Source organism: Gopherus flavomarginatus, chromosome 3, assembly GCF_025201925.1.
Source record: "Gopherus flavomarginatus isolate rGopFla2 chromosome 3, rGopFla2.mat.asm, whole genome shotgun sequence".
NCBI lineage: Eukaryota > Metazoa > Chordata > Testudines > Testudinidae > Gopherus > Gopherus flavomarginatus.
The window spans coordinates 183,467,618-183,494,566 of NC_066619.1; the positions used below are offsets into that span (position 1 = coordinate 183,467,618).

The following is a 26,949-nucleotide window of genomic DNA, read 5'->3' on the forward strand; positions in this document are numbered from 1 at the left end:
CAGGTTTAACTCTTGTGAAGCTCTAATTGATATCAATAAGACATTGCAATAACACAAGGCTCTTATTTTGTCGTCTTTTATTCATATTTTAGCATATTACATAAATTGTATCCGTACAAAGGCAGGTCCCATTTTTCAATGTGATTACCATAACAAGTCTTCAGAAACGTCTTGGGTAATACATTGATGAAATATTAACTTAGTCATAGAAATACCATGTAAAGTCAAGATAAAGCTCAGGGTGGAGGGAGGCTGGGATTAGCGCTCTTCTGTTGCCTTCCCCTGTCGGGTAAGTATGGAGTCCTGTGTTAAATATGCTGAAGTTCTCCTTACTTGCTTTTGCTTATGTGTCTGTTCTTTACCCTGTATATTAGGAATAGTAGATGCAGCTTCCTTTTGAAGTCCATCATTGCCTTTCCTATCGCTCTCTGTCTGTTTTGGCTATTGTACATATATATATTATCCCTATCACCATAATATCTGAGCACCTTACAATCTTTAATGTATGTATCCTCACAAACACCCCTGTGAGGGAGGGGATATATTGCTATCCTCATTTTACAGATGGATGACTGAGGCACAGAGAAGCTAAGTGACTTGCCCAAGGTTTCACACAAAGGCTGTGACAGAGTTGCAAATTGAAACCTGGTCTCCAGAGCCCCAGAGTAGCCTTTTCTGGACCAGCAAGATTCCACAACTGCTTTATCTTAAGCCTTTGTCATCCAACTAGTGAAGGACAGAACTGGAGTCTCACACTATTGATTCTCTTCATGATGTGTTTTTCACCTCATGATGTTTATTTTATAAAGTATTTGAATTTCTATTTAACTCTTGCGTCTTTACTGTAACTCAGAAATAATCTTGTCACACAAGAGAAGCCACGACGTAAACATTATTTGTTCTGTCTGCTAGGCTACTCCCCTGCAATTAAAGGACAGCTTTTACACGTTGATGCCACCAGCAGTATGCAGTACCGAACTCTTCTAGAAGCAGAAATGTTAGCTGTAAGTCTACAGTAACAAAGCATCATGAAGCACAGAGGAGCAGGTGTCTGATGGACATTTGGTTTAATATAAACATTTTTATATGGCTGGTATAAATGTTGTGCAAGTATAGAAAACAGTGCAATGATTGGGGCATTTCTATGCTTTACAAGACCTCAGTCCTCCGAAGAATTATGCACAAATAATTTTATGCATGTTGAGTAATCCCACTAAAGTCTGAAGAACTACCTATGTGTGTAAAGTTAAACATTAATTTAGGCCCCCGTCTGTGAAGACTTGAGTTTGCTAATCTGACCTAGTTTATAGACATAACATAATTTTATAAACAGTCTCTTCTGGGAGCTGAGCAAAGATTTAATAGTAAAGTGTTGCTCAGACTTGCATTGCTAAGACATCATTTCTCCTGCAAAATATACAATTGTACGTTAGCTAGTATACTGTGAAGTATTTTAAATACTTAGAACTAAATTACTTTTTAAATATGACAAATACATTTTATGATGGATTAGCTTTTTTATTTGTGTATTTAGTACTTCATGAAATTCAGCAATTGAATCCAGTTAAATTCTACTGAAATGCATATGCACTAGTTTTGAAAATGCTGTCTTTCCCTGACTGACAAGTAAAAGTAGGCAGTTAGTAGCCACATTACATAGATGATTTGGTTTAAAAAATTGTTTATTTAGATGATATTTTGTAGTAGGCTGATGAAGGTGGGGACTTGATATGAAAGGTTAAATTAGATTATAAAGCACTCAGTGTAACCGCTGCAACAGCAGATGGCAAATCTGTGGTATAATGTGAGAAATTCATAGTAGAAGTTTTCAAACAAATGAATAAAGTGACAATTGACCTTCAGGTACAGAGAAAGAGATTAAATTATCAAGAAACTGGAGAGGCCTTCTGTTCATCCCAGCAGGAAAATGGTTTTAATTATTCACCAAAGTGTCCATGGTTGACCCTTCGTCTCAGCATTGTTCACACATTGTCATGTTTGAAGCTCATACTGATGCTTTAGTGTTTTGTTCACAGTTTCATATTAATGCCAACTATCCCCGGATATGGAACATGCCGCAGACATGGCAATGTGAAGTTGAGGTTTATAAAGCAACCTATCACTTTATCTTTGCTCAAAAAAACTTCTTTGCAGGTAACTTCCTTATTTCATTAGTATCTAAATATTTAATTTATGGAACATGAGTATGTCTGACACAATGTTTTTTCTTTGTCTTGTTGTTTTCCAAACCATTTTAGAGGAGCCGATAGTGTTGTTTTAATGCAAGAGCAGATGGCCTTATAGTCCATGTGGTTACTTTTGTCTAAAATGGTGAATAATCTTGAGGTGCTAAAAATCCAAATGTTTTATTTCCTTTAATCAGGTGTTAATTTATGTTGTCTTTGTATGCTTGACTACCACAGTGAAGAATAATTTTTTTTTACAAACAACAACAAAATATATTGATTTGTGTTGATCATAACTTCTGAGCTATTTCTTAGTTTAATATTGCTGATCTAAGAGACAAGTTGACCAGTTAATCTGGTGCATGCAGAAATTTTTTGGCTGACTAACTTCAGCTTTACGGGTTATCTGTGATTGCCATGTGACTGACCAGGCTTATCAGAAAATAATCTCCTTCCCAGGATTTTGACTGTAATTTAGGTACAATACTGTAATGGAAAGTCAATAATTCATAGGCACTCTCCAATCCTGCATTTCTGGTTGACTGTAAACTCTCTGAGGGGTTGTGGTCCTGATGTAATTCTTTCATAATTAAAACAGAATTGGGACTGATAACAAAATCATGACAACTCCTTAAAACATTTTTTTCTAGTAAATTAAAGAAGAAATTTAAAACACTGAATAATCAGAAACTAAATTAACTTTGACAATTTTTAATGATGTCTTTTACATTCCTGTTTATCTTTCTTTCTGTTGATTTTTTTTAAACTTGCAAACTTATGTACTTGCTGTTCTATCATGTAATAGGTACACTTAACTTTATCTGAAGCTTTGAGCTTAATTCTCAGTAAGTCAGATTTTGAAATCATACTTCTTGTCTTATCCTCTACTGTTACTGCAGTTCCTTATTAAATTGCATTTATATTTTTGCATGAATATGATATTAGTGTTTGCATATCTGCAAACAATTAGATTTCATTTTAATTGTTATTTTCCACAAATAAAACTTGTACATCATTGATTCATCATTTTAATAGACTGAGGTAACTCTCTTTTGACTAGAAAGGTAAAGTTCAATTCTTAGCTGGTGTAAATTAGCATAGTTCCCTGAAGCCGGTAGAGCTACAATGATCTACAGCCATAGATCTGGCCCAACTACTTCTCCAGAGTATTTAGTTTCACCGGATACATTGCTAATAATTTGTCCTTTTTATTTTTTATAATTTTAGATTTGATTCAAGACTGGTCTAGTGATAGTGCTCCTGATATTTTCTCATTTGTTCCCTACATATGGAATTTTAAAGTAATGTTCCATCAATTTGAAATGATTTGGGCAGCAAATCAACACAACTGGATTGACTGTTCCACCAAACAGCAGGAAAATGGTAAGAATGATTCTTCTGAATTTTTTTTATAACATTTAAAAAAAATCCCAATACCTGTTTTATGTAATGTGTAGGCGATCTATTGGGAGCTAATAAAAGCTCTTCACTCCATACATTGTTTGTCAAGAGATATAAGGTTTTTCACATGCTCGCTACTGAAAAACCTCTCACATCCTCAAATACAGCAATTCTTCTTCTTTGAGTGATTGCACATGTCTATTCAATTGTAGATATCTGTGTGTGCCATTGCACAGTTGTCAGAATTTCCCCCCTCAGTGCTACCTGCTAGGGCAGTACAAGTGCCCTCTGCTGCCTAGAGCACCATGTGCAGGCATAAAGGTCTGAGCCACCCCCAAGTCCCCTCAGTTCCCTCCTACCACTCGTGACAGTTGTTATGGCGCTCTGTCCTTGCTTCTGCAATTCTTCATTCAAACCTGTAAATAGTACCCATTGTATAGTTAATGTAGTTTAGTGGTTGGTAGGCTTAATTTAAAAAAAAAAAAGTGTATCTGACACTCAGCCTGGATACTGGCCCTAGTATCTGAGGTATGCCTCACTCTCTAGGTTTCAAGCACTGCCACTCTTGTGTTAAAGCAATACCTAATAGTGACCCTCACCCCAGCTGCAAATGTGACATTTGTAAGGGCTTCAGCCACGCTGTAAAAAAGACAGGGCAGCTAGGCTGAAATATCTGTTGCTGGAATTGGTGTTACATCTTCCATCAGAGCTGACTACCTTGGTCCAGGTACTGAGCACCTTTGGTGCTACTGGTGCTGAAAGGCAGATTGGCATTGCAAGTACCGAAGAAGAGGTATCGGAAATAGGAGTTGGTATTAGGATTGTTGAAAGAGACAGAGAGATCGAGCTCTTCTAAAGACTCAGGAGGTTGGTCAAAGAGGAGGCACTCTCCAAAGCGCACCTGTAAACAGGGAAGTTTGTTGTCTCCAAATCCTAGTACAGGCTTGTCAAGACCAGCTCCAGAAGCTCCTTCGTCGGCGTCGCTTCGCGCCTCAGCACTGCAGAGTTTCTTCCCAGTGCCATCTATTCCTGAAACATTAGAGGCTGCAAGAGAGTGATTAAACCTCTCAGTGCTGCCGTCACTGGCAGTTCAAGAGGCTTCCCCGGCACTCACGCCCAAGGTCCCAGGGTCAGCACCTTCACCTCTGCATAGGGTAAGTCAGTCTGATTTGACCATCAGGGTACCAATTAAGGTGGTGCCATTTAGGGGAAGGACACACATGATCTCCCCGGGTTCCCTTCATAAGAGTCACCATGATCACAAGAAGAGGTTTCTTCTTCAACGGACTCTGAAGTGGGATTCCTATGTGTCCCACCCTAGCTGGTCCCATCATCAGGAGTATGTCATCTGCTTGCCCTGATTTCAGCCCCAGCACCAGTGAGGGGCTTATAGAAGGAACTCTTGGTCTACACAGAGTTGGGGACTGAGGCTGTACCAGTGGCCTTTTTAGGAACCTTTGGGGATTTTCCTCCTCAATAGAGAGCATCCCTGCTCAGCTAGCTCCATCTACTAGTTGTCAGGATCATCAGCGCTGCAAATGCTCTAGCATCTGTCCAGAGCCTGGCACAGAAAATATTCAGAATCTCTGTCACAAGCAGCCACAAGAGAATCAGCATCTGGACCAGCCTTTGTTACTGTTGACATCCTCTTGCTCAATTCCTGATGAGACTGTTGTGGCAGAGCCAATTTCTTCATTTTGTGATGATTTTAAGACTCTTCAGGAGTTGTTGGGGAGGATGGCTATGACCCTGTACGTTCACCCAGAAGAAGTCCAGGAAAAATTCCACAAGCTGATGAACATGTTGACTGCTGCAGCTCCAGCTAGAATAGCTCTCCCTATTCATGCTTAGAACCTTCCAGGTCCTTTGACAGGCACCAGTTTCCCTGCCTCCAACCTAGAAATGGTGCAGAAGAGGTTCTGTATCCCCTCTGAGGTTTGAGCACCTATATAATCATCCCTCTTGGGCTCTTTTTGAAGTGGCCAATAAGAAAGATAGACAGGGCACCAACATTAACCTCAAAAAATAGAGGACAAGAAGCTGGATTTGTTTGGGAAGAAGCTTTATTCCACAGATTGATTCAGCTGTGACTCAACAATGGCCAAAGCCTTACCACCACAGGCAAGGTTTCATGCAATGCAAAGCCTCATTCTGGACTTAAAGGTTTATACTCTCAACATGATGAGAAACTGTTTAAGGCTGCTGAGGCACATGGCTGCATGCAATTAAGTGTTCCAGTAAGCCAGACTGTATTTCAGACTCCTTCAGGAATGGTTAGTAGAAGTGTCTTCTCCAAGAAGGCACCACACAGAGATGTTAGTGCACTTACCACATCAGATTTTATCCTCCCTAGTTTGGTGGATAGCTCTGTCCAATGTCTGCAAGGGAGTTCCTTTTGCCTTACCTGAGCAATCTCTTACCTTAGTCATGGATGCTTCGGACCTGTGTTGGGGAGCCCACCTGAGACCCTTGTAGACATAATGTGTCTTATGTCCCCAAGATCTAAGTCTGCATATAGCTTGCAACTCCCTGATATTTATCCAATTGTCTTGCATGGTATTCCTTCCTTTCATCAGGGGAAGGGGCATATTGGTGTTGACCAAAAAGATGACCACCATGCTTTATGTAAACAAACAGGAGGAACCTGGTTCTCACTACTCTTTCACGGAGCAGTACTATTCTGGGACTTCTGCATCGACATCTCTATATTTCTGAAAGTGGCCTACCTTGTGGGACTCAGAATATGCTGCCAGATCTCCTGAGGAAGTTGTTTATCAATCAGCACAAGTGGTCCTTTCACCCAGGCATAGCAGGATCCATTTTTCAGCTCTGGGGAACTTCCCAAGTGGATCTTTATGCAATAAAAGACAACACAAAACACCATTAGTTCTGCTCCAGAGCAGGGCTCAGCCTGGGTTCATCAAATGATGCTTTTCTACTGCTGATCTGCTGTTTTTTCCCCTCCATCTGTCTTCTCCTCAGAGTTCTGTGCAAGGTCAAGCAGGACAAGTCCTATCTTAGATTGGTTCCCCTGGCATGGCCCTGTCAGCACTAGTTTTCACAGCTCTTGGACCTCTCAGTCAGTCCCCCATTGTCGCTCCTGCTTTACACAGACCTAATTTCAGAGAATCATGTCTGCCTCCTCCACCCCAAGTCTCTAGGCCCTTCTCCTGATGACCTGGAGGTTTTATGGTTAACATCAGTGGAGGAGTCCTTCTCTATAGAGGTACAGGAGGTATTACTGAAGAGTAGAAAACTTAACCAGGACAACTCACCTTGCTAAATGGAAGAGATTTTCCGTCTGGTCGACGCTGAAGGAGTCTCCTCTATTCTTGATTCTGTTCAGCATGTGCTGGACTACTTTCTGTATCTGAAACGTGAAGTATTGATGAATAGCTCGATCAGGGTACATCTACTGGCTATATTGACTTTTTCTGCCCTCCTGTGGGTAACCACTCCCTTTTTTCCAACCTGATGGCCATAAGATTTGTGAAGTGTTTCAACAGACTGTTTCTGTACGTAAAGAACCCTATTCTGCCATGCAGCCTGAGTCTAGTCTTAACAAGGCTGATAGGTCCCCCATTTGAGCCTTTAGCAACCTGCTCTTTTTTCATGTTTCAATAAAGATGGTGTTTTTTGTGGCCATTGCATTGGGCAGGAGAGTGGGGGAGGTGAAGGCTCTAGTATCAGATCCTGTGTGTGTGTGTGTGTGTGTGTGTGTGTGTGTTTCACAGATAATCTACCTTGGTCTCCTTCCAAGTTTTCATATTAACCAAGTAATTTTCTTACTGACCTTCTTTCCAAAGCATCATGGTAATAAGGGGGAGGAGAGCCTGCACACTAGATATTAGAAGATCTTTAGCATTATATCTAGAACGGACTAAACCTTTCAGGTCTGTGTCTCAATTTTTCATTATATTTGCAGGCAGAATGAAGGGCAGTCCTGTTTCCATGCAAAAGATTTTTTTCATTTTTTAACAGTTGGCCAACGTGAAGTTGCCATATAGGGTATTGGGTCATTCAAATAGATCCAAAGTGACCTCTGCAGATTTCTGGCCAATGTGCCCATATTAGACATTTGCAAAGTGGCAACTTTTGCACACTGTTTGCCTCTCATTATGTTATCTCTCAAGAATCTAGAGATGCTAAATTTGGACAAGTGATCCTCCAGTTCCTGTTCAAATAAACTCCAGTTTGAACTGCTTGTGTGTTACCTACAGTGGAATGGACATGTGCAATCACTGGAAGAAAAATCTATCACTAACCTTTCTGTAACTACAAAAACAACAAGATGCTGAAGAACTGAGGTTTTTTTACCCACGAAAGCTTATGCCCAAATAAATCCGTTAATCTTTAAGGTGCCACCAGACTCCTTGTTGTTTTTGTAATTACAGACTAACACGGCTACTCCCTGATACTTTCTGTAACTGTAGTTCTTCAAGATCTGTTGTACATATCCATTCCACAACCCTCTCTCCTTTACCTCCGAGTCTTTCTAGTAGGAAGGAACTGAGGGGTAGGGTGACCAGATGTCCCAATTTTATAGGGACAGTCCCGATATTTGGGGCTTTTTCCTATATAGGCTTCTATTACTCCCCACCCACTGTCCCGATTTTTCACACTTGCTATCTGGTCACCCTACTGAGGGCGGTTGAGTCAGACTGGCTCTTTATACCTGCCCGTGGTGTGTGAGGCAGCTGAGGACACTTATGCTGCCCTGACAGGTGTCTAAGGGAAAAAATTCTCTGCCAACTGTGCACTGGAGTGCACAGGCACCTACCATGGAATGGGCTTGTGAAACAAATCTCGAAAAATAAGTTATAGAAAGGTTATACGAACTTGTGAGGAACCTCTTTAGTTCATACTTTATTTTTATTTTTGAAGGCCCTTGAATATCTGACAAGGTAATAAAGGACTTTAGTAACATCACAGTTTGCTATGTTACTGCTCACTGCAGCCATCAAGTTTTTATTGATTTTCAATTAACTTACTTTAAATGTACACTCATACATAGAGACTTCCAGAGATTTTTTTGAACCTCATGCGTTAGAAATTTCTACCTCCTACTTTAATCGAAATTAAAAAGACCACAGTTCTACTGTTAAAACAACTGTAAAAAGTGCATTTTAGAACACCAAAGCGTTTTAGCACAAAGTTCTTTGCTCCTGGGTACTATATTAATGAGCACTTTACTAATGTTGCATGGCTTCAGTGTGAAAAGGGAATTGCTGGTGAAAGGACACCAAGTACTTGCAGAGAACATAAGTACATAAGAATGGCCATAGTGGGTCAGGCCTATTGTCAGTCTAGCCCAATATCCTCTCTTCTGACAGTGGCCGATGTCGGGGGAATAAACGGAACAGGCCATCATTGAGTGATCCATCCCTGATTGTTCACTCCCAGCTTCTGGTATTCAGAGGCTAGGGACACCCAGAGCATGGGTTTGCATCCCTGGCCATCTTGCCTAATCGCCATTGTTGGACCTCTCCCCCATGAATTTATCTGATTCTTTTTTGAATCCTCCTATAGTTTTGGTCTTCACGACATCCCCTGGCGATGGGTCCACAGATTGACTGTGTGCTGTGTGAAGAACTACTTCCTTTTGTTTGTTTTAAGCCTGCTGCCTATTAATTTCATAGTGTGATCCCCTAGTTCTTGTGTTTTATGTAGGAGTAAATAACAGTTCTCTATTTTCTCCATACCATTCGTGATTTAACAGACCTCTATCATATCCCCTTGTAGTCATCTCTTTTCCAAGCTGAGAAGTTCCAATCTTTTAAATCTCTTCTCATATAGAAGCAGTTCCATACTCTTAATCATTTTTGTTGCCCTTCTCTGTACCTTTTCCAATCCTAATACACCTCTGCCTTGATATAACACGACCTGATATAGTACAAATTCGGATATAACGCGGTAAAGCAGCACTATGGGTGAGGGAGGGGGAGCTGTGTGCTCCGACGGATCAAAGCAAGTTTGATAGAATGCAGTTTCACCTATAACATGGTAAGATTTTTTGGCTCCTGAGCACAGTGTTATATCGGGGTAGAGGTGTATATCTTTTTTTGAGATGGGGCGACCAGAACTGCATGCAGTACTCAAGGTGTACTGTGGATTTATATAGTGGCATTATGATATTTTCTACTTTATTAGCTATCCTTTTCCTAATGGTTCCTAAACTTCTGTTAGCTTTTTTGACTGCTGCTGCATGTTGTGGATGTTTTCACAGAACTAAACACAATGACTCGATCTCTTTCTTGAGTGTTAGCTAATTTAGACCCAGTCATTTTGTATGTATAGGTGGGATTATGTTTTCCGGTGTGCATTACTTTGCATTTATCAATACTGAATTTCATCTGCCATTGTTTTTGCCCAGTCACCCAATTTTGTGAGATTCCTTTTGTGAGAACTCTTCACAGTCTGCTTTGGACTAATTTTGTATCGTCTACAAATTTTGCCACCTCACTATTTATCCATTTTTCCAGCTCATTTTATGAATATATTGAACCGCACTGGTCCTAGTACAGATTCCTGGGGGATGCCACTATTTACATCTCTCCATTCTGAAAACTGACCATTTATTCCTACCCTTTCTTTCCTACCCTTTTTTTCCTGTCTTTTAACCTGTTACTGGTCCATGTGAGAACCTTCTCTCTTATCCCATGACTACTTAGTTTGCATAAGAGCGTTTGGTGAGGGATCTTGTCAGAGGCTTTCTGAAAGACACCATACACTGTATCGACTGGCTCATCTTTATCCACGTTTTTTTTTGATCCCCTTAAAAAATTCTAGTCATTTGGTGAGGCATGGATTCCCTTTATAAAAGCTATGTTGATTCTTCCCCAACAAATCATGTTCATCTACGTGTCTGATAATTCTGTTGTTTACTATAGTTTCACCAATCTGCCTGGTACTAAAGTTAGGCTTTCTGGCTTGTAATTGCAGGGATCACCTCTGACCCTTTTTTTAAAAATTGATGTCACATTAACTTTCCTCCAGTCACCCGGTACAGAAGCATGGGATTGCATCCCTTGTTTAAGTGATCGGTTATATACCACTGTTAGTAGTTCAGCAATTTCATATTTGAGTTCCTTCAGAACTCTTGCGTGAATATCATCTGGTCCTGGTGACTTATCGTTTAACACCTCAATCTGGGACAATTCTTCAGATTTGTCACTTAAAAAGAATGGCTTAGGTGTGGGAATTTCCTTCCCATCCTCTGGAGTGAAGACTGAATGCAAAAAGTCAAGAACTTGACATATGGATTGATTACAAGGAAATTCAATACTTATCTGAAGGACCTGGCACATGTTTTCAAGCATTAGCAGAAAGAATTTGATGGGGTATTAAGCCATAAAGCCACAAGGCATTAGATGTGACATTTTTGGATGGTGATTTCATTCTTGATGGATAATTTTACTTCAGTAACTGGAATGGTCTTCTTTAGACACAATAATGCAGAATACAAGCTTCCAAAAAAGAGAGGGTTCACAGTTTATTCTACGTGTGATAGTTTAAATTTGCAATTTCCTTTGTAGTATGGATTCTGTAGCAGCTGTTTTTTAATTCTCACCCATACATTTGCAAGAAAACTTGTCTAATCGGGGAGATACTCCCATGAAGGAGAACTAACTTAAAATAGATAGGACTTGTTAGTATTGCTTATAATAGAAAAACATTCAATTTAAAAATGATTTTTATTTGAATTTATTTTTTCTCTTCTCTTGTAGTTTATCTGGCAGCCTGTGGGGAAACTTTAAACATTATTTTCTCTCTGCCTTTCACTGACTTTGTTCCAACCACATGCAATACTAGGTTCTCTTTAAGGGTAAGTAAAATTTTATGTGTATGGATTACTACTTTAAGCAGCATAGTATTTCTTCATGTGTAAGATAGTTGCCCAGTAACTTCTTGCTTCCTTGTCTAGGCCTTGTCCCAGGTTGGACAAGCGGTTTTCAGAACCCTGTTTCCTTCTTGACTGAGAGGAAAGGGGAAGAAAAGATGTTCTCTTCTGCTGCTTATTCTTATAACTTTGTTCTGATGAGTCCACAGTTAACTCCTTCTTTGCTTACGTTAGTACATTCCATCATAAGCACTTTCTATTTAATAGATTTTTAATCCTTTGTTAATTTTTCTTCTTCCGCTTTCCAATACCACCACCCTACCCCCTTAAAAAAGCACATGCACTCTCAAAGGAACTGCTCTTCAGCAAGACCAACAAAACAAAATGTGTAGACCAAGCCACTTTGGAGATGGGAGTCCAAAATATTAAGAACTTCTTGAAAAGTCAAGAACAGATATTTTTAACAAACATAACTTTAAAACATGTATTCTGATGCCTTTACACTTTCCCCTCCAAACTTCCTAGAAAATTTTGTTCTCAGATGACAGTTGTCATTGGAAAATTCAGTGTGATTGCTTTCTTTTTGGGGAAATTGGAGCTAGGATTTGAATATGAGGTTTATAATGTGTGACTGACTTCAACCTTACATATGGATTGGCCATTGCTAATTCAGCTTTGTTCTAATAGGTAGGGTGGATAGTGCTGCTTATAATGAGAAGTGTTAGGTAGCCTTACTTATAAGACCTGATTTGCAGTTCCTTATCACTTTGTCAAACTTTAATCGTTTGGGCTGAAATTTTCTATGCCTGTTGTCTGCCTCAGGCTGAATGTTTTGGAAAGTTTCAGCAAAAATGCTTCAGCCATTTCTGAAAAAGGGAACATAGTAAAAGATACATTGTTTTGCCCTTGTTAAAAATTTCCTTAATAGTTTTGCTGAGAATCTGTAGCACCTCCATTCTTTGCAGCATGAACTTAAAATTTAGCTGGGAGGTTGTACTTGGGCCAGAGATGTACCTTTTGCCTTCCCTTTGAAAATATGTCCAAATTTGGCACAGTCTGTGAAAACGTATTTTGCTTCCTCCTTGTGTTTGTACATTATGATACCTTATTCAATTACATGATCGCTTATATTTTTGAACAAGACCCCTGCATCATTCAGCTTACAGGATGGATGGTGCTATGGCAGTGAATCAGGGCCGTATAGTCAATGCAGCTGTTGTCTGTAAGACCTTTTCATTTATTTGTTACAGAAGCTACAAAGTATGTGGTAAATGAGCCAAGGGATTGTAGGACAAGGGATGGCCTTATGATTAAGGCAGTTGAATATATTGGAATTTGAATGTTGAAATTGGAGACCAGAGCTGATTTTTGTACAACTTTTTTCATTTCTGTGAGGTTCAAATAGTATTTTTCTACCATCTTAGAAATCTCTTAACTAAGACTTTTATATGAGATAATTGTTAATAATTTTGTTTTTAATTCCTGCCACAAAGCAGTTCTAAGAAACTAATGCTTTTGCCCCAGCTAACCTATTTAAAATGTGAAGCTCTTTAATCTAGGATGACTGTTTTAGGGAAAAAACTGATCAACAGTTTACTGCAGGGGTCAGCAACCTTTCAGAAGTGGTGTGCCGAGTCTTCATCTATCCACTTTTATTTAAGGTTTCGCGTGCCATTAATAGATTTTAATGTTTTTAGAAGGTCTCTTTTTTTATAAGCTTATAATATATAACTAAACTATTGTTGTATGCAAGATAAGTACGGTTTTTAAAATGTTTAAGAAGCTTAATTTAAAATTAAATTAAAATGCAGAGCCCCCCAGACCGGTGACGAGGACCCGGGCAGTGTGAGTGCCACTGAAAATCAGCTCATGTGCCGCTTTTGGCATGCATGCCATAGGTTGCCAATCCCTGGTTTACTGCATAAAGTCTGTGCCTTGTTGATTTGTCTTATTTCTCATCTTTCTTAAATGCTGCTATAGGTCCCTTGTGAAGTTCTGTATTAAATCTGATTTTGAGATAGTGCTATCTCATATTTTTCTCTTAAACATTTACAAGGTCTATCAAGAAGCTTGCTTCTAACTGGTGACACATTAGTTGGGGTTGCAGATTGCAATTTCCCCCATTCTCTTCAGATTGACTATATTTTCAAAATGAAAAATCGGGGACGGATAAAGAGAATCTGGTGGGGGAAGTGAGAGGAAAAAGGGATGCCTTTTTCCCTTTGGAATGAAAAGCTCTGATACTTGATAGGAGCGGTTGGGAAAATAGTGTTTATACAATTGTCACACTTTTATTGTTTTTTTTTCTAGTTGCCTCTGCCCACTCCACTTCATCTACTAATGCATGTGCTCCCCCGCTGCTTAATTCTGCTCAGTCCACCATCAATCTGACTCAGAACCCCTCCTTCCTTCAACTTAAACCGCACTTGCTCAGAATGTGCCACACCAGTCTGAGAAACTCCCCTCTTCCTTCCACCTAACCTCTTCACAGCTCAGAAACCTTCCCTCTCCTGCTTCACATCCCACCATCTGGAATCTCCTCGCTTATTTCAGAAACCTTCCAACTTGTTGCTGGGTCTGGAAGAGCATGGAGCATCTGCAGTTGATCCGAAGCAGCCCTGCAGAAGTCCCTGTTCCATGCTTCCTCTTTGAAATCTTCAGATTCTAGGGTTTTGGGGACTTGAATTAAATATTACATTTTTGAAGTTTTACGATGAAAAGGACATTAATGTGTCAGTGTGCTCTAGAGGTCAGATCAGAACATGTGACTAGAAATCATGACTCCTGTGTTCTATTCCTGGATGTGCTATATGGCCATGAGCAAGTCGCTTGGAGCATGATTTTTTTCAGAAGTTCTGAGCACCTCTGACTGGTTGAAATCAGTGGGAGCTGTGAATGTTCAGCACTTCTGAAAATCAGGACCTTGCATCTCCTTGTTGCATGCAGTTAATTTGTCTATACTGATGTATAGAACCGTACAAATAGTAACTGGAGTTCAAGTTATGAATATTGTTAATATTTCATTTGTAGGGAGAAGATGTCGATCTTCATTTATTTCTACCAGATTGCCATCCTAGTAAATATTCTCTTTTTATGTTGGTGAAAGATTGTCATCCTAATAAAATAAGTCCTGAATCCTGTATTTCGGCTGAATGTCAAAGTGGTCAAAAAACAGGCAAGCCCAGGTGGAGGAATATTACTCAAGAAGAGTGAGTTCTATTAGCTCATGGAATATATATTAGCTCCTTGTATATTTGTGTTTGGGGTAGAACATTATTAGTTCTGTTGTCTTTCTGTATGCAAAAGGAAAATATGAAACAATGGTTACTTAAAAAATATATTTCTTTTGGATAGGGCTGGATGGGTTGAATGCTGGACTGTACCAAGTGTTACATTCACAATTGACTACACTTGGCATCCAATTTATCCACAGAAGGCAGATGAACAGTTGAAGCAATCATGTAAGTGTCACTTCATTTCTGTGGTATTTTAAGAGTGATTGCAAAAAAACCTGTGACTTAATATGGTCATTTTGATTTAAAATTGTATTTTTTACCAAAGAAATTGAAAGCATGCAGATGTAATGCTCAGGCAATATTTTGAATAACTTTACATTCCCCTTCTTCCTGGACCTCTCAGCTTAACTCTTTTTGTTAAGCACAGGGCAGAGTTCCATCTTTTCCGGACTTGTCAAAAAGCATGCAAAGAGTTAGGCTATTGTGAGTAAAACAATGGTAAACGGATGTTAATAATTCTCGGTTAATTTTCAAAGAGAAAGTAAACAAACATTTAATGCACAAAAAACCATTGTAAATAGTGTTTACAATACTATGAATAATGTTTAAACAAAAGCTATTGGAGAGTTCCATATACAAACTTCCCCCTTTTGCTTCTCTTACAAACATTTAAAATCTAATGTTTTAACATAAGATTTTTCTATACTTTAATGCACACATCAAAACACATTCCCCCCTGATCTTCTCTGAGATGATTTCTTATTCTTAATAGTGTGGCCCTAGTGTGCTGTATATCAGCTGGACTCTTCAGCGTTTGAGACATTTCAGAACCCCATCAGCAAAACAAACAGTCTGAGGATCTCCACAGCTAACAGTATTCCAGCTCTTGGCTCAATAGCTGAGTGATCCTCTCAGTTGCTGGAGAAACAGAACCTGTATCCAAAGTGGTACAGGGATTGGGATCAGCATATAAAATATCAATTCCCTGAATCTCAATAAGGCTCTCTTTGTATAGGATGCCATCTTCTCCCCATAAGGCAGGGGTGGGCAAACTTTTTGGCCTGAGGGCTGCATCGGGTTTCCAAAATTGTATGGAGATCCGGTTAGCGGAGGCTGTGCCTCCCCAAACAGCCAGGCATGGCCCAGCCCCAGCCCCTATCCGACCCCTCCTGCTTCTCGCCCCCTGACGGACCCCCCTGCGACTTCTGCGTCATCCAACCCCCCTGATCCCTGTCCCCTGAGTGCCCCTGGAACCCCACCCTGATTGCTCCCTGACGCCCCATCCAACGCTTCTTCTCATTCCTGACTGCCCCCCCCCCGGGAACCCCTGCCCCCATTCAACCCCCCATGTTCCCTGCCCTCTGACCACCCCGACCCCTATCCACACCCCTGCCCTTTGACATCCACCACCCCTGCCCTCTATCCAACCCCTCCTGCTCCCTGCTCGTTTACTATGCTGCCTGGAGTACTAGTTGCTGACGGCACTACAGCCACACTGCCTGAAGCACCGGTGGCTGGCGGCACTACAGCCGCGCAACCCAGAGCACCAGGACAGGCAGCCACGCTGCCCAACTGGAGCCAGCCACGCCACCGCACAGCACAGAGAACCGAGTCAGGCCCAGGTTCTGCAGCTGTGCTGCCCGGTAAGAGCATGCAGTGTTGCCGCCCAGAGCATTGCGCCAGGCTGCGGGGGAGGGGGAACAGCAGAGGAGGGGCTAGGGGCTAGCCTCCTGGGGAAGGAGCTCGGGCCAGGCAGGAGGGTCCCACAAGCTGCAGTTTGCCCACCTCTGCCATAAGGCCTGCCAAGACTTATAAGTCAGGCAAGAATGCACAAACCCTCATTTCATTTAAGTGCTACCCCATTTTTTTCTTCTCTCTGACAGAATCCCAGTTTAGAGCAGTTAGCTGATAGCCAAATGTAAGGCTCTATTGGTGACAGATGCTGTCTTCTCCCGCCACCCCCCCAAGCACTTCCTCTAGGTCCATAAAACACACTGCGGTGAACCAAACATTATCCTACTGGAGAGCTGCCCTAGTAAATCTAGAATAGTGCTGACCCCTATATAAAGTGGTACAGGGCTTGGGACCCACCCATCATAGTAGACAACTCTTGCTCCTGTATCAGTCAGTGCTGTGTCCACTGTACCATCTGTAACTCCTATATTTATAGCCTCTCCCCCCCCGCACTATAGCTAAGCTCTCAAGGATACCTAGAGTATGACCTGGTAGGTGGCTTGCCCACAATGAAAACTTCATATATGGCTTCAGGACGTGCAGAGCATGTCGGGTAACTCCCACACATAGTCTGAAAGTTTCTGGGTCCTTCTAACTGAATTGCCCTACTCTGCATGTGTGTACCGACAGAGTATCTATTTAATATCCATGTCTCCTCCCTACTGATCCTTTCCCTCTGCCCTGGAAAAACACAATCCAATGCTACAGTATTAAGCTTGTGGGTTACACAGACTTATCAATTCTTGTCAAGTGGGATAACCTGAATCATTGAGTTGAACCAGTTTAATCAAAAGAATGCTCTTCAATTTCAAATGTTAAGAAGATGCATCGCTTCTCTAAGTGAAAAGCAGGTAACAATGCATTAGACTTGTCCAAACTTGTTAATCTAACCTTGCCCTTTACCTAAGAAATAGAGCACTTCTGCTAAATGAGTCGTTTCACAAATCCAAAAATTTCTTGTTGTTTGGAAGACAGTATTATGGGGCACATTAATTTTGCCCTGTAGTTGGTTTTCCCAGCGGTCTTTCTATTTTTTAGGTAATTTTGTAATATTATTCAGCTCTTACAGTATTGTACCTTCATAGGCAGAGATGGAAGTAGGTTTAAAAACAGGAATGTGCTGGCTACTGACGTTTCCATTTTCAGCTGGCAATTTACTAGATATTGCAGTAGTAGTGAGCCAAGAGGATGGGTTAGGAGTGCTACAGAATGATTAACGGAAGGTATTTCATGCGTAAGTGTTGGCAAGGATGAAACTGTGAAGGTGCTTGTGGGGTAAATGGATAGGGGAAGTTGGAATTATTGGTTTGAGGGGGCATACAATAAACTCAAAGAGAAAATGATAATCTGCTGGGGCAAGTTGTAAAATGGTGTTAAAAGTAAGGCTAAGAAGTTTGCCATGGATGTGGTGGTAAAGTGAGAGCCAGTGAAATGTCTCTGAGTGTTGAATGGTATCATAATGACAAACCATAGAGGTGATTTTAGCAGTAATTTGAATCGATGTGATTGGGCCAAGGTAGGTTTTAAAAAGGACTACAGGAGGTTTAAGTAGTGCAAGATAAGTCCTTCCATGTGAGTTTTAGAAGCACAGATTTAAAATTAAAGACCAGATCTGAAAGAGATTTCTCTGGAAGTAATGCCAGGATGAAGATGCAGCTTGGAGCTCTGGGTTCCAAGTTTGTCAGCGACTTGTATACCAAATTTGCTTCATTTGCAAGTCAGTGTTTTCTAACTCCCAGCCCTGCAATTAAATATGGATCTGCAAGCTTTCACATCAGATATAGCAGCTGAAACTTGATTAACAATTGCACTGATGATGCATAAATGAGAAGAGAATCCAGGTCACTTCTCTAGAGCTATACTAGGTCTATAGTGCAAATGGGAGTGTAAAATTAGTAAATTTTTATTTTCTGACAAATTAGTTAAAATTCTGAATGGACACAGGGAACAAATCTGAGTAAGAAAGAGACACATATAATCTGCTTTCTCATCATGGCATGTAACCAAATAATGGCCATTTTAAAATTAAGTGCTGAGTATTCACAGTAGAAAATCAAGTTGGGCTTAAGGTGTCTCCTTAAAAGATGCACTGGATACATGTGCATAGTTAAAATAGTTCAGTGAACACTGAGTCTTACAAACAACAGTGGGAGAGCTGCAAGCTTATTTCTTTCGGAGCAAGGAATTTACAGGCTTTCCTAGCAGAAACTTGTAGCTCCAGAGCAAAGCCTTACAAACCCAAAGGTTAATGACTTTTCTTTTTTCTTTGTCTGTTTAATCCCAATTCCCAAACCATAAGTCAACCCCATCCACACTATGCTCTGAATTAAAAAGAAAGGGTGGGAAATAAACTATACATTTTTCATCTTTGTTATTGCAATATTTTGGTTGTTCCGTGGGAGCAAGTTTAGGCCCACAATGTCATCAGTATAGATATTTATTCGTATTATGTTCTTTTATTCTCTATTCTTCTGCAATAGCTGCATGGTTGTGGGAAACCGAATACCCATACAACTGAAAGTCACACCAATTTTATTTTAAAAGTGAGAGAAAAGAATAATAACAAAATAGTTTTTTCCATAATTTAAATTAAAGATATTGGCTCTCTTGTGCACAGTAGCTGTTGAATAAAACATTTCATACTCTTTGTTAAAATTACTTGATTTTTCATTGTTTGCTTAGATAAATGTATTCATTCTACATTATAGAAATATCAGTTGTCTGATAGCCACCCACACTAGAAAACTACAAATCTGTTCTAACTTAATGAATGTTCATTTGCAGAAATTCACAAGTAAATTCAAAAGATTTACTTTTTTTGTTTATTCCTAAGTGTCAGAAATGGAAGAAACTATGTTATCTGTACTAAGGCCATCACAGAAGACAGCCGATAGAATCATTTCCTCTCACACAGCCTCAACTCGCCTTCCTGTTGATCCCTCAGAACTTCCACCTGATAAGCTACATGTGGAACTAGAAGTCTCTCCAGATTCTCAGATAACCCTGTATGGGCCTCTACTAAACGCCTTTCTGTTTATAAAGGTATGAATAAAAGTAGCACACACCATTCTTACAAGCAGGGAATAAATATTTAACATGATTAGAAGTTCAAACCACTTTGATTTTATAAAGCAGCAAATACAGTATAAGAGAACAAGCTTGTAACAAGGTCTTCTCAAGAGTGGCTAAGAACCTTGTTTTGGCATTTAATTGAAGTTAAACATACTCAAGTATGATCAGGTTTAATCAGATAAAATACAGCTTACTTAGAATAAGAGCAGTCCCATGCAGAATCTTTTTAGTGTTGTTAAACAAATAAAAACTATGGAGTCCTCTGTCTCAAATAAAAACTGGTAAGTTGTGATTTTTCTAATGGGTGTGTGGTGTAATATTGGCAATGACAGCCATGTGATAGAGAATATATGTATTTTTAAACACTAGAAAATGCCTGAAATAGCTTTTCGGTAACAGTGTGTGTTATGTGCAGGATAAATGATGATATGGAATAAAGATTTGTATCAGCACTTATTTCAGTGTACATAACTCACTTGTGACTTTGTTACTTAGGAGTATTACACTCATCGCAAACTCATAGAGTGAAAATTTATATTGCACTATCTTGCTCGTGTGTGTGTGTGTGTGAGAGAGAGAGATTTTTTTTTTTTTTTTTTTGGCCCTAGTAGATTTTTTGGATTCCTTTTTACCTTGTCAAAATCCAGGAAATTTAAAGTTAAGGCTGATAATGCATCATTAACTACACCTCTACCCCAATATAACGCGACCCTATATAAGACGAATTTGGTTATAATGCGGTAAAGCAGCACTCCAGGGGGGTGGGGGCAGGGCTGCACACTCTGGCGGATCAAAGCAAGTTCGATATAACGCCGTTTCACCTATAATGTGATAAGATTTTGTTGGCTCCCGAGGACAGCCTTATATCGGGTAGAGATGTAGTCCCCATTGTGCACATATAAGCCACACACCTTCTGGTGTGGTGTTCTGTCCCATCTAGTGGGACTGAGACCACTTAAAAAGAGTTAAATGAGTCTGCTCTACAGTTTTAGCTAACAGCCAGTTGGCTTTTAGCTCATGTGGTAGAGACTCAGGCGCTAAGCTCCAGAGGCCCCAAATTCAATCTCGTCTAACAATGCCTGGGGTCTGTCAGTGTTACACATAAGTATTGTCTGACTCTTTGAACAGGGAGTGATTAGTCTCTTACTGGATGCTGCTATATATGGGCACAACAGGGAGCATGAAAGGATCATTTCAGCCTTAACTGTTAATTCAATGAGATCTTTGATGTTGGTTTTTGGTAGTAAAAATTCAAACTGACTTACCAAATTACACTAAACAGATGTCTAATTAGCATCCTTAATTTTTTTTAAGTATCTTTGCAGAACTTGGACCCAGCATGCACAGGGTTCTGCTTCGGGACAGCATTTCTTTAGAGACTCCTGATTTCTGCAGTATATTGAATTCTTTGAAATGTCTGTAGTGATGCTCAGTAGGTGGGAAAATATTAGAGTAAATTAAAATTTTAAAGACATACCCTTTAAGGACATATAAAACAGAATATTTTTCATTTATTTTCTTGGATATTAACGTTTCCATTTAAAAATGCTTCCATTTCCTCCCTCTTCTTTGTGGCTGTGCCTTCTTCTAGGGCAGTGGCTCTCAATCAGAGGTATACATACCCCTGGGGGTGTGCAGAGGTCTTCTGGGGGTATGTCAACTCGCCTAGGTAGTTGTCTAGTTTTACAGCAGACTGCACGAAAAGCACTAGTGAAGTCAGTACAAACTAAAATGTCATACAGATAATAACTTGTTTATACTGCCCTAAATTATTATTAATCAGTGTTTCTCAACCTGAGGGGCGCGATTTATTTTATAATTGTATGGTAAAAATGAGAAAGTAAGCAATTTTTCAGTAATAGTGTGCTGTGAACTTCTGTATTTTTATGTCTGATTTTGTAAGCAAGCACTTTTTAAGTGAGGTGAAACTTGGGGTGTGCCAGACAAATCAGCTTCCTGAAAGGGGTACAGTAATCTGGAAAGGTTGAGAACAGCTGTTCTAGGGGAAATAGGAGTAGAGTGGGAATTGTTGTTGTCTTTCTGGTGTAAAAGGGAAGGAAGCGAACATGTGAATCTCGATTGATTAGGAAATGTTCATGTGCTCAGAAATCTGCTTGGAATAAAGCAGGTTGGCTCTATGATCAGTTCTTTTAGTAGGCTTTCATTGCAGGGCAGAGCAGAGTTTTCTGAGATGGGTAAATTGCAAGGCCTTTTAAGTAACCAGCTTTCTTGGCTGTTCTGAGACACTTTCATAGATTGAAAGAGAGCTTTGGATGTTTGTATAAGTTATGAATTTTCAGTGGGACTTTCAAAAGTGCTCACCAGCGACTTAGCAGTGCTCTCATTGAAGTGAGTGGGAGTTTAACCACTGAATGTTGTGGGAGTAGAATTAGATTAATATGAAGTGCTTTTGAAAAACCTTTCCCATCTCACAATATATTTATACTGTAGCATCTACATAAGGGGTGGCATGATAGGAAGTTTTTGTTCTGGCCCCTGTTAGTGTAAAACTCTGGAGATTCACATGATAGTTTCCCATTTCTTGGAACTCTTATTCTCGGGAGGAAGCTTCTTCCTCCTCTGAGGCTGAACTCCTATGGTATTTATAAGCAATATTATGTCATAAAACAGGGAATGCAAGTGCTTGGGTCTTCTAAAACTGTCTTCTAAAACCACTGAAATGCTGTTTGAAAATATAAATGAATGGCAGTCTTTCCAAGTGTTCCCATTTGTTATACTTTCTAGTATTTTTGTCATTTGTGCTTAGATTCTTTTAGTCCAACTTTGCTGGCAACGTACCTTTCTCTTTTTTTTGTTTTTACTTGCTTCTTAATGACTTTTGTGTGATATGGTTGGTTTTTGGTTTTGTTTTTTAATTTTCAGTTTGTGTTCACGGATTCTGTGTGTGGGAGGTTTCAGTTGCGTATATATTTTTAAAAGTTTAATATGACTTTCAGTTCTTCTAGCTGTGAAGCCCTTTAATGTGGAACATTCTGTTTCTTCAATTCACCAATTTCTAATGGATGCTTATAGTGCTTTGTATCCTCTACGAGAGACTCTAGCAGCAAGTTATCAGTATTTTTGATACCTTGTGCTGGTCCTTCCTTAATATACTTCTGCCAGTTCTGTCTCTGTCACAACTTTCAGCTCCTGCAGAGAAATATCCTCTGAAATTAGGAAAACATTTAAGTGACTGTTCCAAAAATAAAATAAAATAAAGGGAGGGGGTTGGAGAGACTGTACTGTGGAGCTTCTAGGATGACCAGACAGCAAGTGTGAAAAATTGGAACAGGAGTGAGGGATAATAGGAGCCTATATAAGAAAAAGACCCCAAAATGGGGACTGTCCCTATAAAATCAGGACATCTGGTCACCCTAGGAGCTTCTGAGGTGAAAGCTTCTTATTTTGAGTGCATTGTATAGCATTTTAATGCATAAACCACTTTAGAAAGAACTAGTATAATTGAATTATATTGCATGTCCCAGGTCAGTCTTTGGAATATGCCTTTTTATGCAGGTCTTTTCCCAGGGTTTGGAGGATATGAGTCTATTTTCCTTCTTGATATTAGATAGCACCTCTTTATGATTTACTTGACATTGTCTCACATGCTTAAACATACATGGGATTGAGGTCTTGGAAGGCAAGTGCGTGAAGGGTGAGGACAGACGGATACAACTAAACATAAAATTTTAGTGTACACATTTGAGTTTTAAAAAATTATCCTCATTTGCCCCTCAGCCTGGTCATTAATTGTCTGTCTTCTTATAGGATGAAGGTAAATGGCTTTTCTCCCCTTGCAATATTTATTTAAATGTGGGGAGGGGAGGAATTAATTCCTCCATTTAAAAAAAAATTGACTGTCTTTTTCTAAAAATTAAAGTATACATTTTGTGACTCAAGAGAATAGTAATTGGATATAGATCTCTTGATCTCATGGTCATTAATTCAAATTTATCCCAGATTAGTAATGACAAAAATATCCTTGCAAAGCTGAAGACTGGTGGTCTGTGTGAAATAAGTTTGGACTCAGTCTGGTTCCCAGTTGACGAGTGTGTATAGCTCAAAAACCGCCACCAGAGTTGACATTAATTGGCTATACATGGAGATTGAATTATTTTACCCCTAGAGTGGCCTCTTCCAGAGTACGTGAGGTAGCACTACTTATGCATGTGCCATGATCATTCTGTGGCTAAAGAGAGGACTTCACTCCTCAGGGTACTCAGTCCAGCACCTTTTCCCAAAGTACTTACTTAACCTGAAAATGTCATTTAGTAGCAACCTTTTGTTGTCCAAAACCTCTCCTTGAAATATCTAACTTGTTAACTTAACTTTAATTTTCTACAGCATTTCTTACCTTTTTCTAAAAAAAACCCCCCAACACAACAAAAAAAACCCACGCATAACTTTTAAAAATCTGGTTCTGACACACTTTATAAATAAAACGTAGGAAATCTCTCATTAGGGTGGGGTTCGAGCTTCCCAAAATAATTTGACAATAGTTATTTCTGTCTGAGTTAATTGAATGGGGATTCGCTTAGTAGCAAAGTGAATGTTTGACCCAAGAGGATGAATTTGTGAACCTCTGATATGCTGCAGGCTTGTAAAACTTGCAACAGTAGATGGGTCTGGGAAGAGGTACTGGATGACTGTTGTTCATGTCTGACCGCTGTAGGCTGTACTTCATAAAATAAATTAAAAAATCAACGTCTATCTAGCAGTACCTCCAACTATAGCCCAGCACCAGAATACTTTTTTTAATCCTGCTCCTGTCCCACTTGACAATTTTCACTCACACTCTCACCTGCTCCTGCTCTGTTTCTTGACCTTTTATTCTGCTTCCGCTATTATGGCAGCGGGATTTGTGGGATACCAGTCCTGTTGCAGAGCTCTAAAATGGTCCCAGTAATAGCTGGAGGTGCTACTCTCAGTAGATGTCTTCCCACCAGAACCCACTCCATGCACCCCTGTGTAATGGGCCCGGAACCCCCCACCCTCCCAACTCACCCATGCAGAGGGATCAGAGTCCTCATGCACCCTTACAAGTGGATGAGCAGCCCCTGCGTCTCCTAATCTCTTGGTGGGGCAGGGAAACCTCTAACCCTACATGCAAATGGCTGGAGAGCCCCTGCATTATCGTGCAAAGGGGATGGGTCCTCATGTGTCACCATCCCCAAAAACAGGCAAGGAGATCCCACGATTGCTCCCTTACTTCTGTGCTGCTTCTGACGGTGGCGCTGTCATCAGAGCTGGGCAGCTGGAGAGTGGCGGCTGCTGGCCGGAGAGTATGTGCTGTTTGCTGCACAGGAAACCTATTGTTGTCGTTCCTCTGTCATTCCACCCCACATAGCCACTCCGACCCGCATTGTTACTTGAATTTTTATCCTGCTCCCACTATTATGACAATGGGTCCAGTCCCGATGCAGGGCTCTACTTCCAACCAGGCATTTGTGTCACAGTACTGAAAGTAAAATTTAGTATAGCTAGATTGAGGTTGCTTTTGAAGACAATGTTGTAAGACCCTGCTCCTGCAAAGCACATAGCCAAGTGCTTAACTTTGCTCACTGGAGTGATCCTACTGTAATTAATGGGGCTACTGTTATGAGCAAAGTTGCACCTGGGCTTCAGTGTTTTGAAGAATTAAAGCCTTAGTGTTTATGGGGGTGCGAGGGGAAAGGGGTAGGACTAGGATATAGGATAAGCACAGATTTGTGTTGCATGATACTGCTAATGACACAATTCACCTTCTTTAATGATGACTGCAATAATTCACTTCCCAGGAAAATTACTTTGGAGAAGATGACATGTACACAGATTTTGAAGAAGTCATTTCAAGCCCTGTCCTATCAATGTCAACATCTTCAAGCTCTGGGTGGACAGCAGTTGGATTGGAGAATGACAAAAAGGGAATTGAGAGTTCAGCCAAACCAGTTCATCCCCTAACCTTGTGCCCTTGGGACATTACTGTACTTGTTAATGTGTACAAAGTGCATGGACGGCTACCAGTGGTAAGCTCTTGGGAATCTTGAACATCATATGAAACCAAGTACTTATTAATTCCTTTAAAATATTTTATGAAGTATAGTAAAACTGATATGCATTTAAAAATGATGGGCAATACTGCAGTATGTGTGAAGCCAAGTGCTTTATGAAACTCTTAAGTTCTATCCTATCATTGGTGGGTTTTGGGTCAAATTATGTATATTTTTTCCATAATAGGTACATGAATGCAGAAATTTGATACTTGATTGATTTTGCTGATTGAGTTAGAATTAGATAATTCTTGTGTATAAATCCATTTTGTATTTAATGAAGAGTACCTATTGTTCCATCTAGTTGATAGTCATTATTTTTTATCAGCCATAATGATTACTCTCTAAATCAACAGGGCATCTCACTAATCCTGCCATCTGATCTGTGCAAGGAGACCTTTATGGAGCCCTGTTAATTTTAATGGGATCGTGTGTGTGTGTGTGTGTGTGTGTGTGTGTGTGTAAGAGTTCACTTGCACAGAGTAGAGAAGCCTATGTAAATTAATATTAAATGGAGTTTAAAGTAGTAGACTTTTTTTCATCAAGCACTGCAGGAAAACTGTCACATTTTGCAGAGGTTTTTCATAATCTGACAATCTCAGTGGTATTGTGTATCCACAACTTCTCACAACAGGATATGTTGATTTAATTTTAGCACGGCAGCACGGATGGTCCTGAATGCCCTACTGCTTTCTTGGAAAGATTGTGTTTTGAGATGAAAAAAGGATTTAGGGAGACCATGCTGCAACTTGTACTATCCCCACTGAATTTATTCTTGAATGACAACTATCAGGTAATATGAGTATTTTTTGTGTTGGAGGAATGCTGATTTTTACCATGAAACTAAAACTAAATCATGTTTTGATTGTATCCTCTCTAACACACACACACAAATGTTTCAAGGCATTTAAGAAAACTATATAGTAGTAATTCGGATTGTGCCTCGGCCTTTCTAATTTCATTCCTATATGCTTGTGTTTTTTGTTTCACACAGGAATAACAATAATGATACTTTAAGGTAAAACTTACAACTGGAATGCACTGCATCTTTAGGGGCAGAGGATCTGGAATTTCTGTGGATAACCAGAATCAGGGGCTGGAAAATCATAGGGGAACACTTCAAAGGGACTCGGAGACTGAGATGCATCTATTGCAGTGGTTCTCAACCTATTTACCATTGTAGGCCACATCCAATATTACCTATATAGTCCTGAGGATGTCACATGGGCCACTGTCACATGGGTCACATCTCTGTCTCAGTTGGCTGCAGGTTGAGAACCACTGATCTATTGTTAACCTGCAAGGCAAAGACAGGGCTGGCATAGCTCAGAGGAGAGTGCTTGAGTGGCTGTAAGGCTGGCAGTGTCAGGGATCTGACACCCAGCTAGGCATAGGGAAGACTCCCTCACTCTGGAGGTGGAATAACAGAGTGACTAACAGTCCTGGGTGTC

General features: G+C 40.0%; 1 protein-coding gene across 7 annotated transcripts in view; it reads left to right on the forward strand.

Annotated features, from left to right (window-relative positions):
* Nucleotides 1-26,949, forward strand: part of BLTP1 (bridge-like lipid transfer protein family member 1) — a 233,015-nt gene that overhangs the window by 71,681 nt on the left and 134,385 nt on the right. For all 7 annotated transcript variants that reach the window (XM_050946192.1, XM_050946197.1, XM_050946193.1 and 4 more), the window contains 9 exons: nt 913-1,004; nt 2,037-2,154; nt 3,414-3,569; nt 11,315-11,412; nt 14,458-14,636; nt 14,782-14,888; nt 19,231-19,439; nt 25,247-25,474; nt 26,154-26,291. In XM_050946192.1, the coding sequence (XP_050802149.1) occupies nt 913-1,004; nt 2,037-2,154; nt 3,414-3,569; nt 11,315-11,412; nt 14,458-14,636; nt 14,782-14,888; nt 19,231-19,439; nt 25,247-25,474; nt 26,154-26,291 (1,325 nt within the window). The remainder of the gene's footprint in view (nt 1-912; nt 1,005-2,036; nt 2,155-3,413; nt 3,570-11,314; nt 11,413-14,457; nt 14,637-14,781; nt 14,889-19,230; nt 19,440-25,246; nt 25,475-26,153; nt 26,292-26,949) is intronic.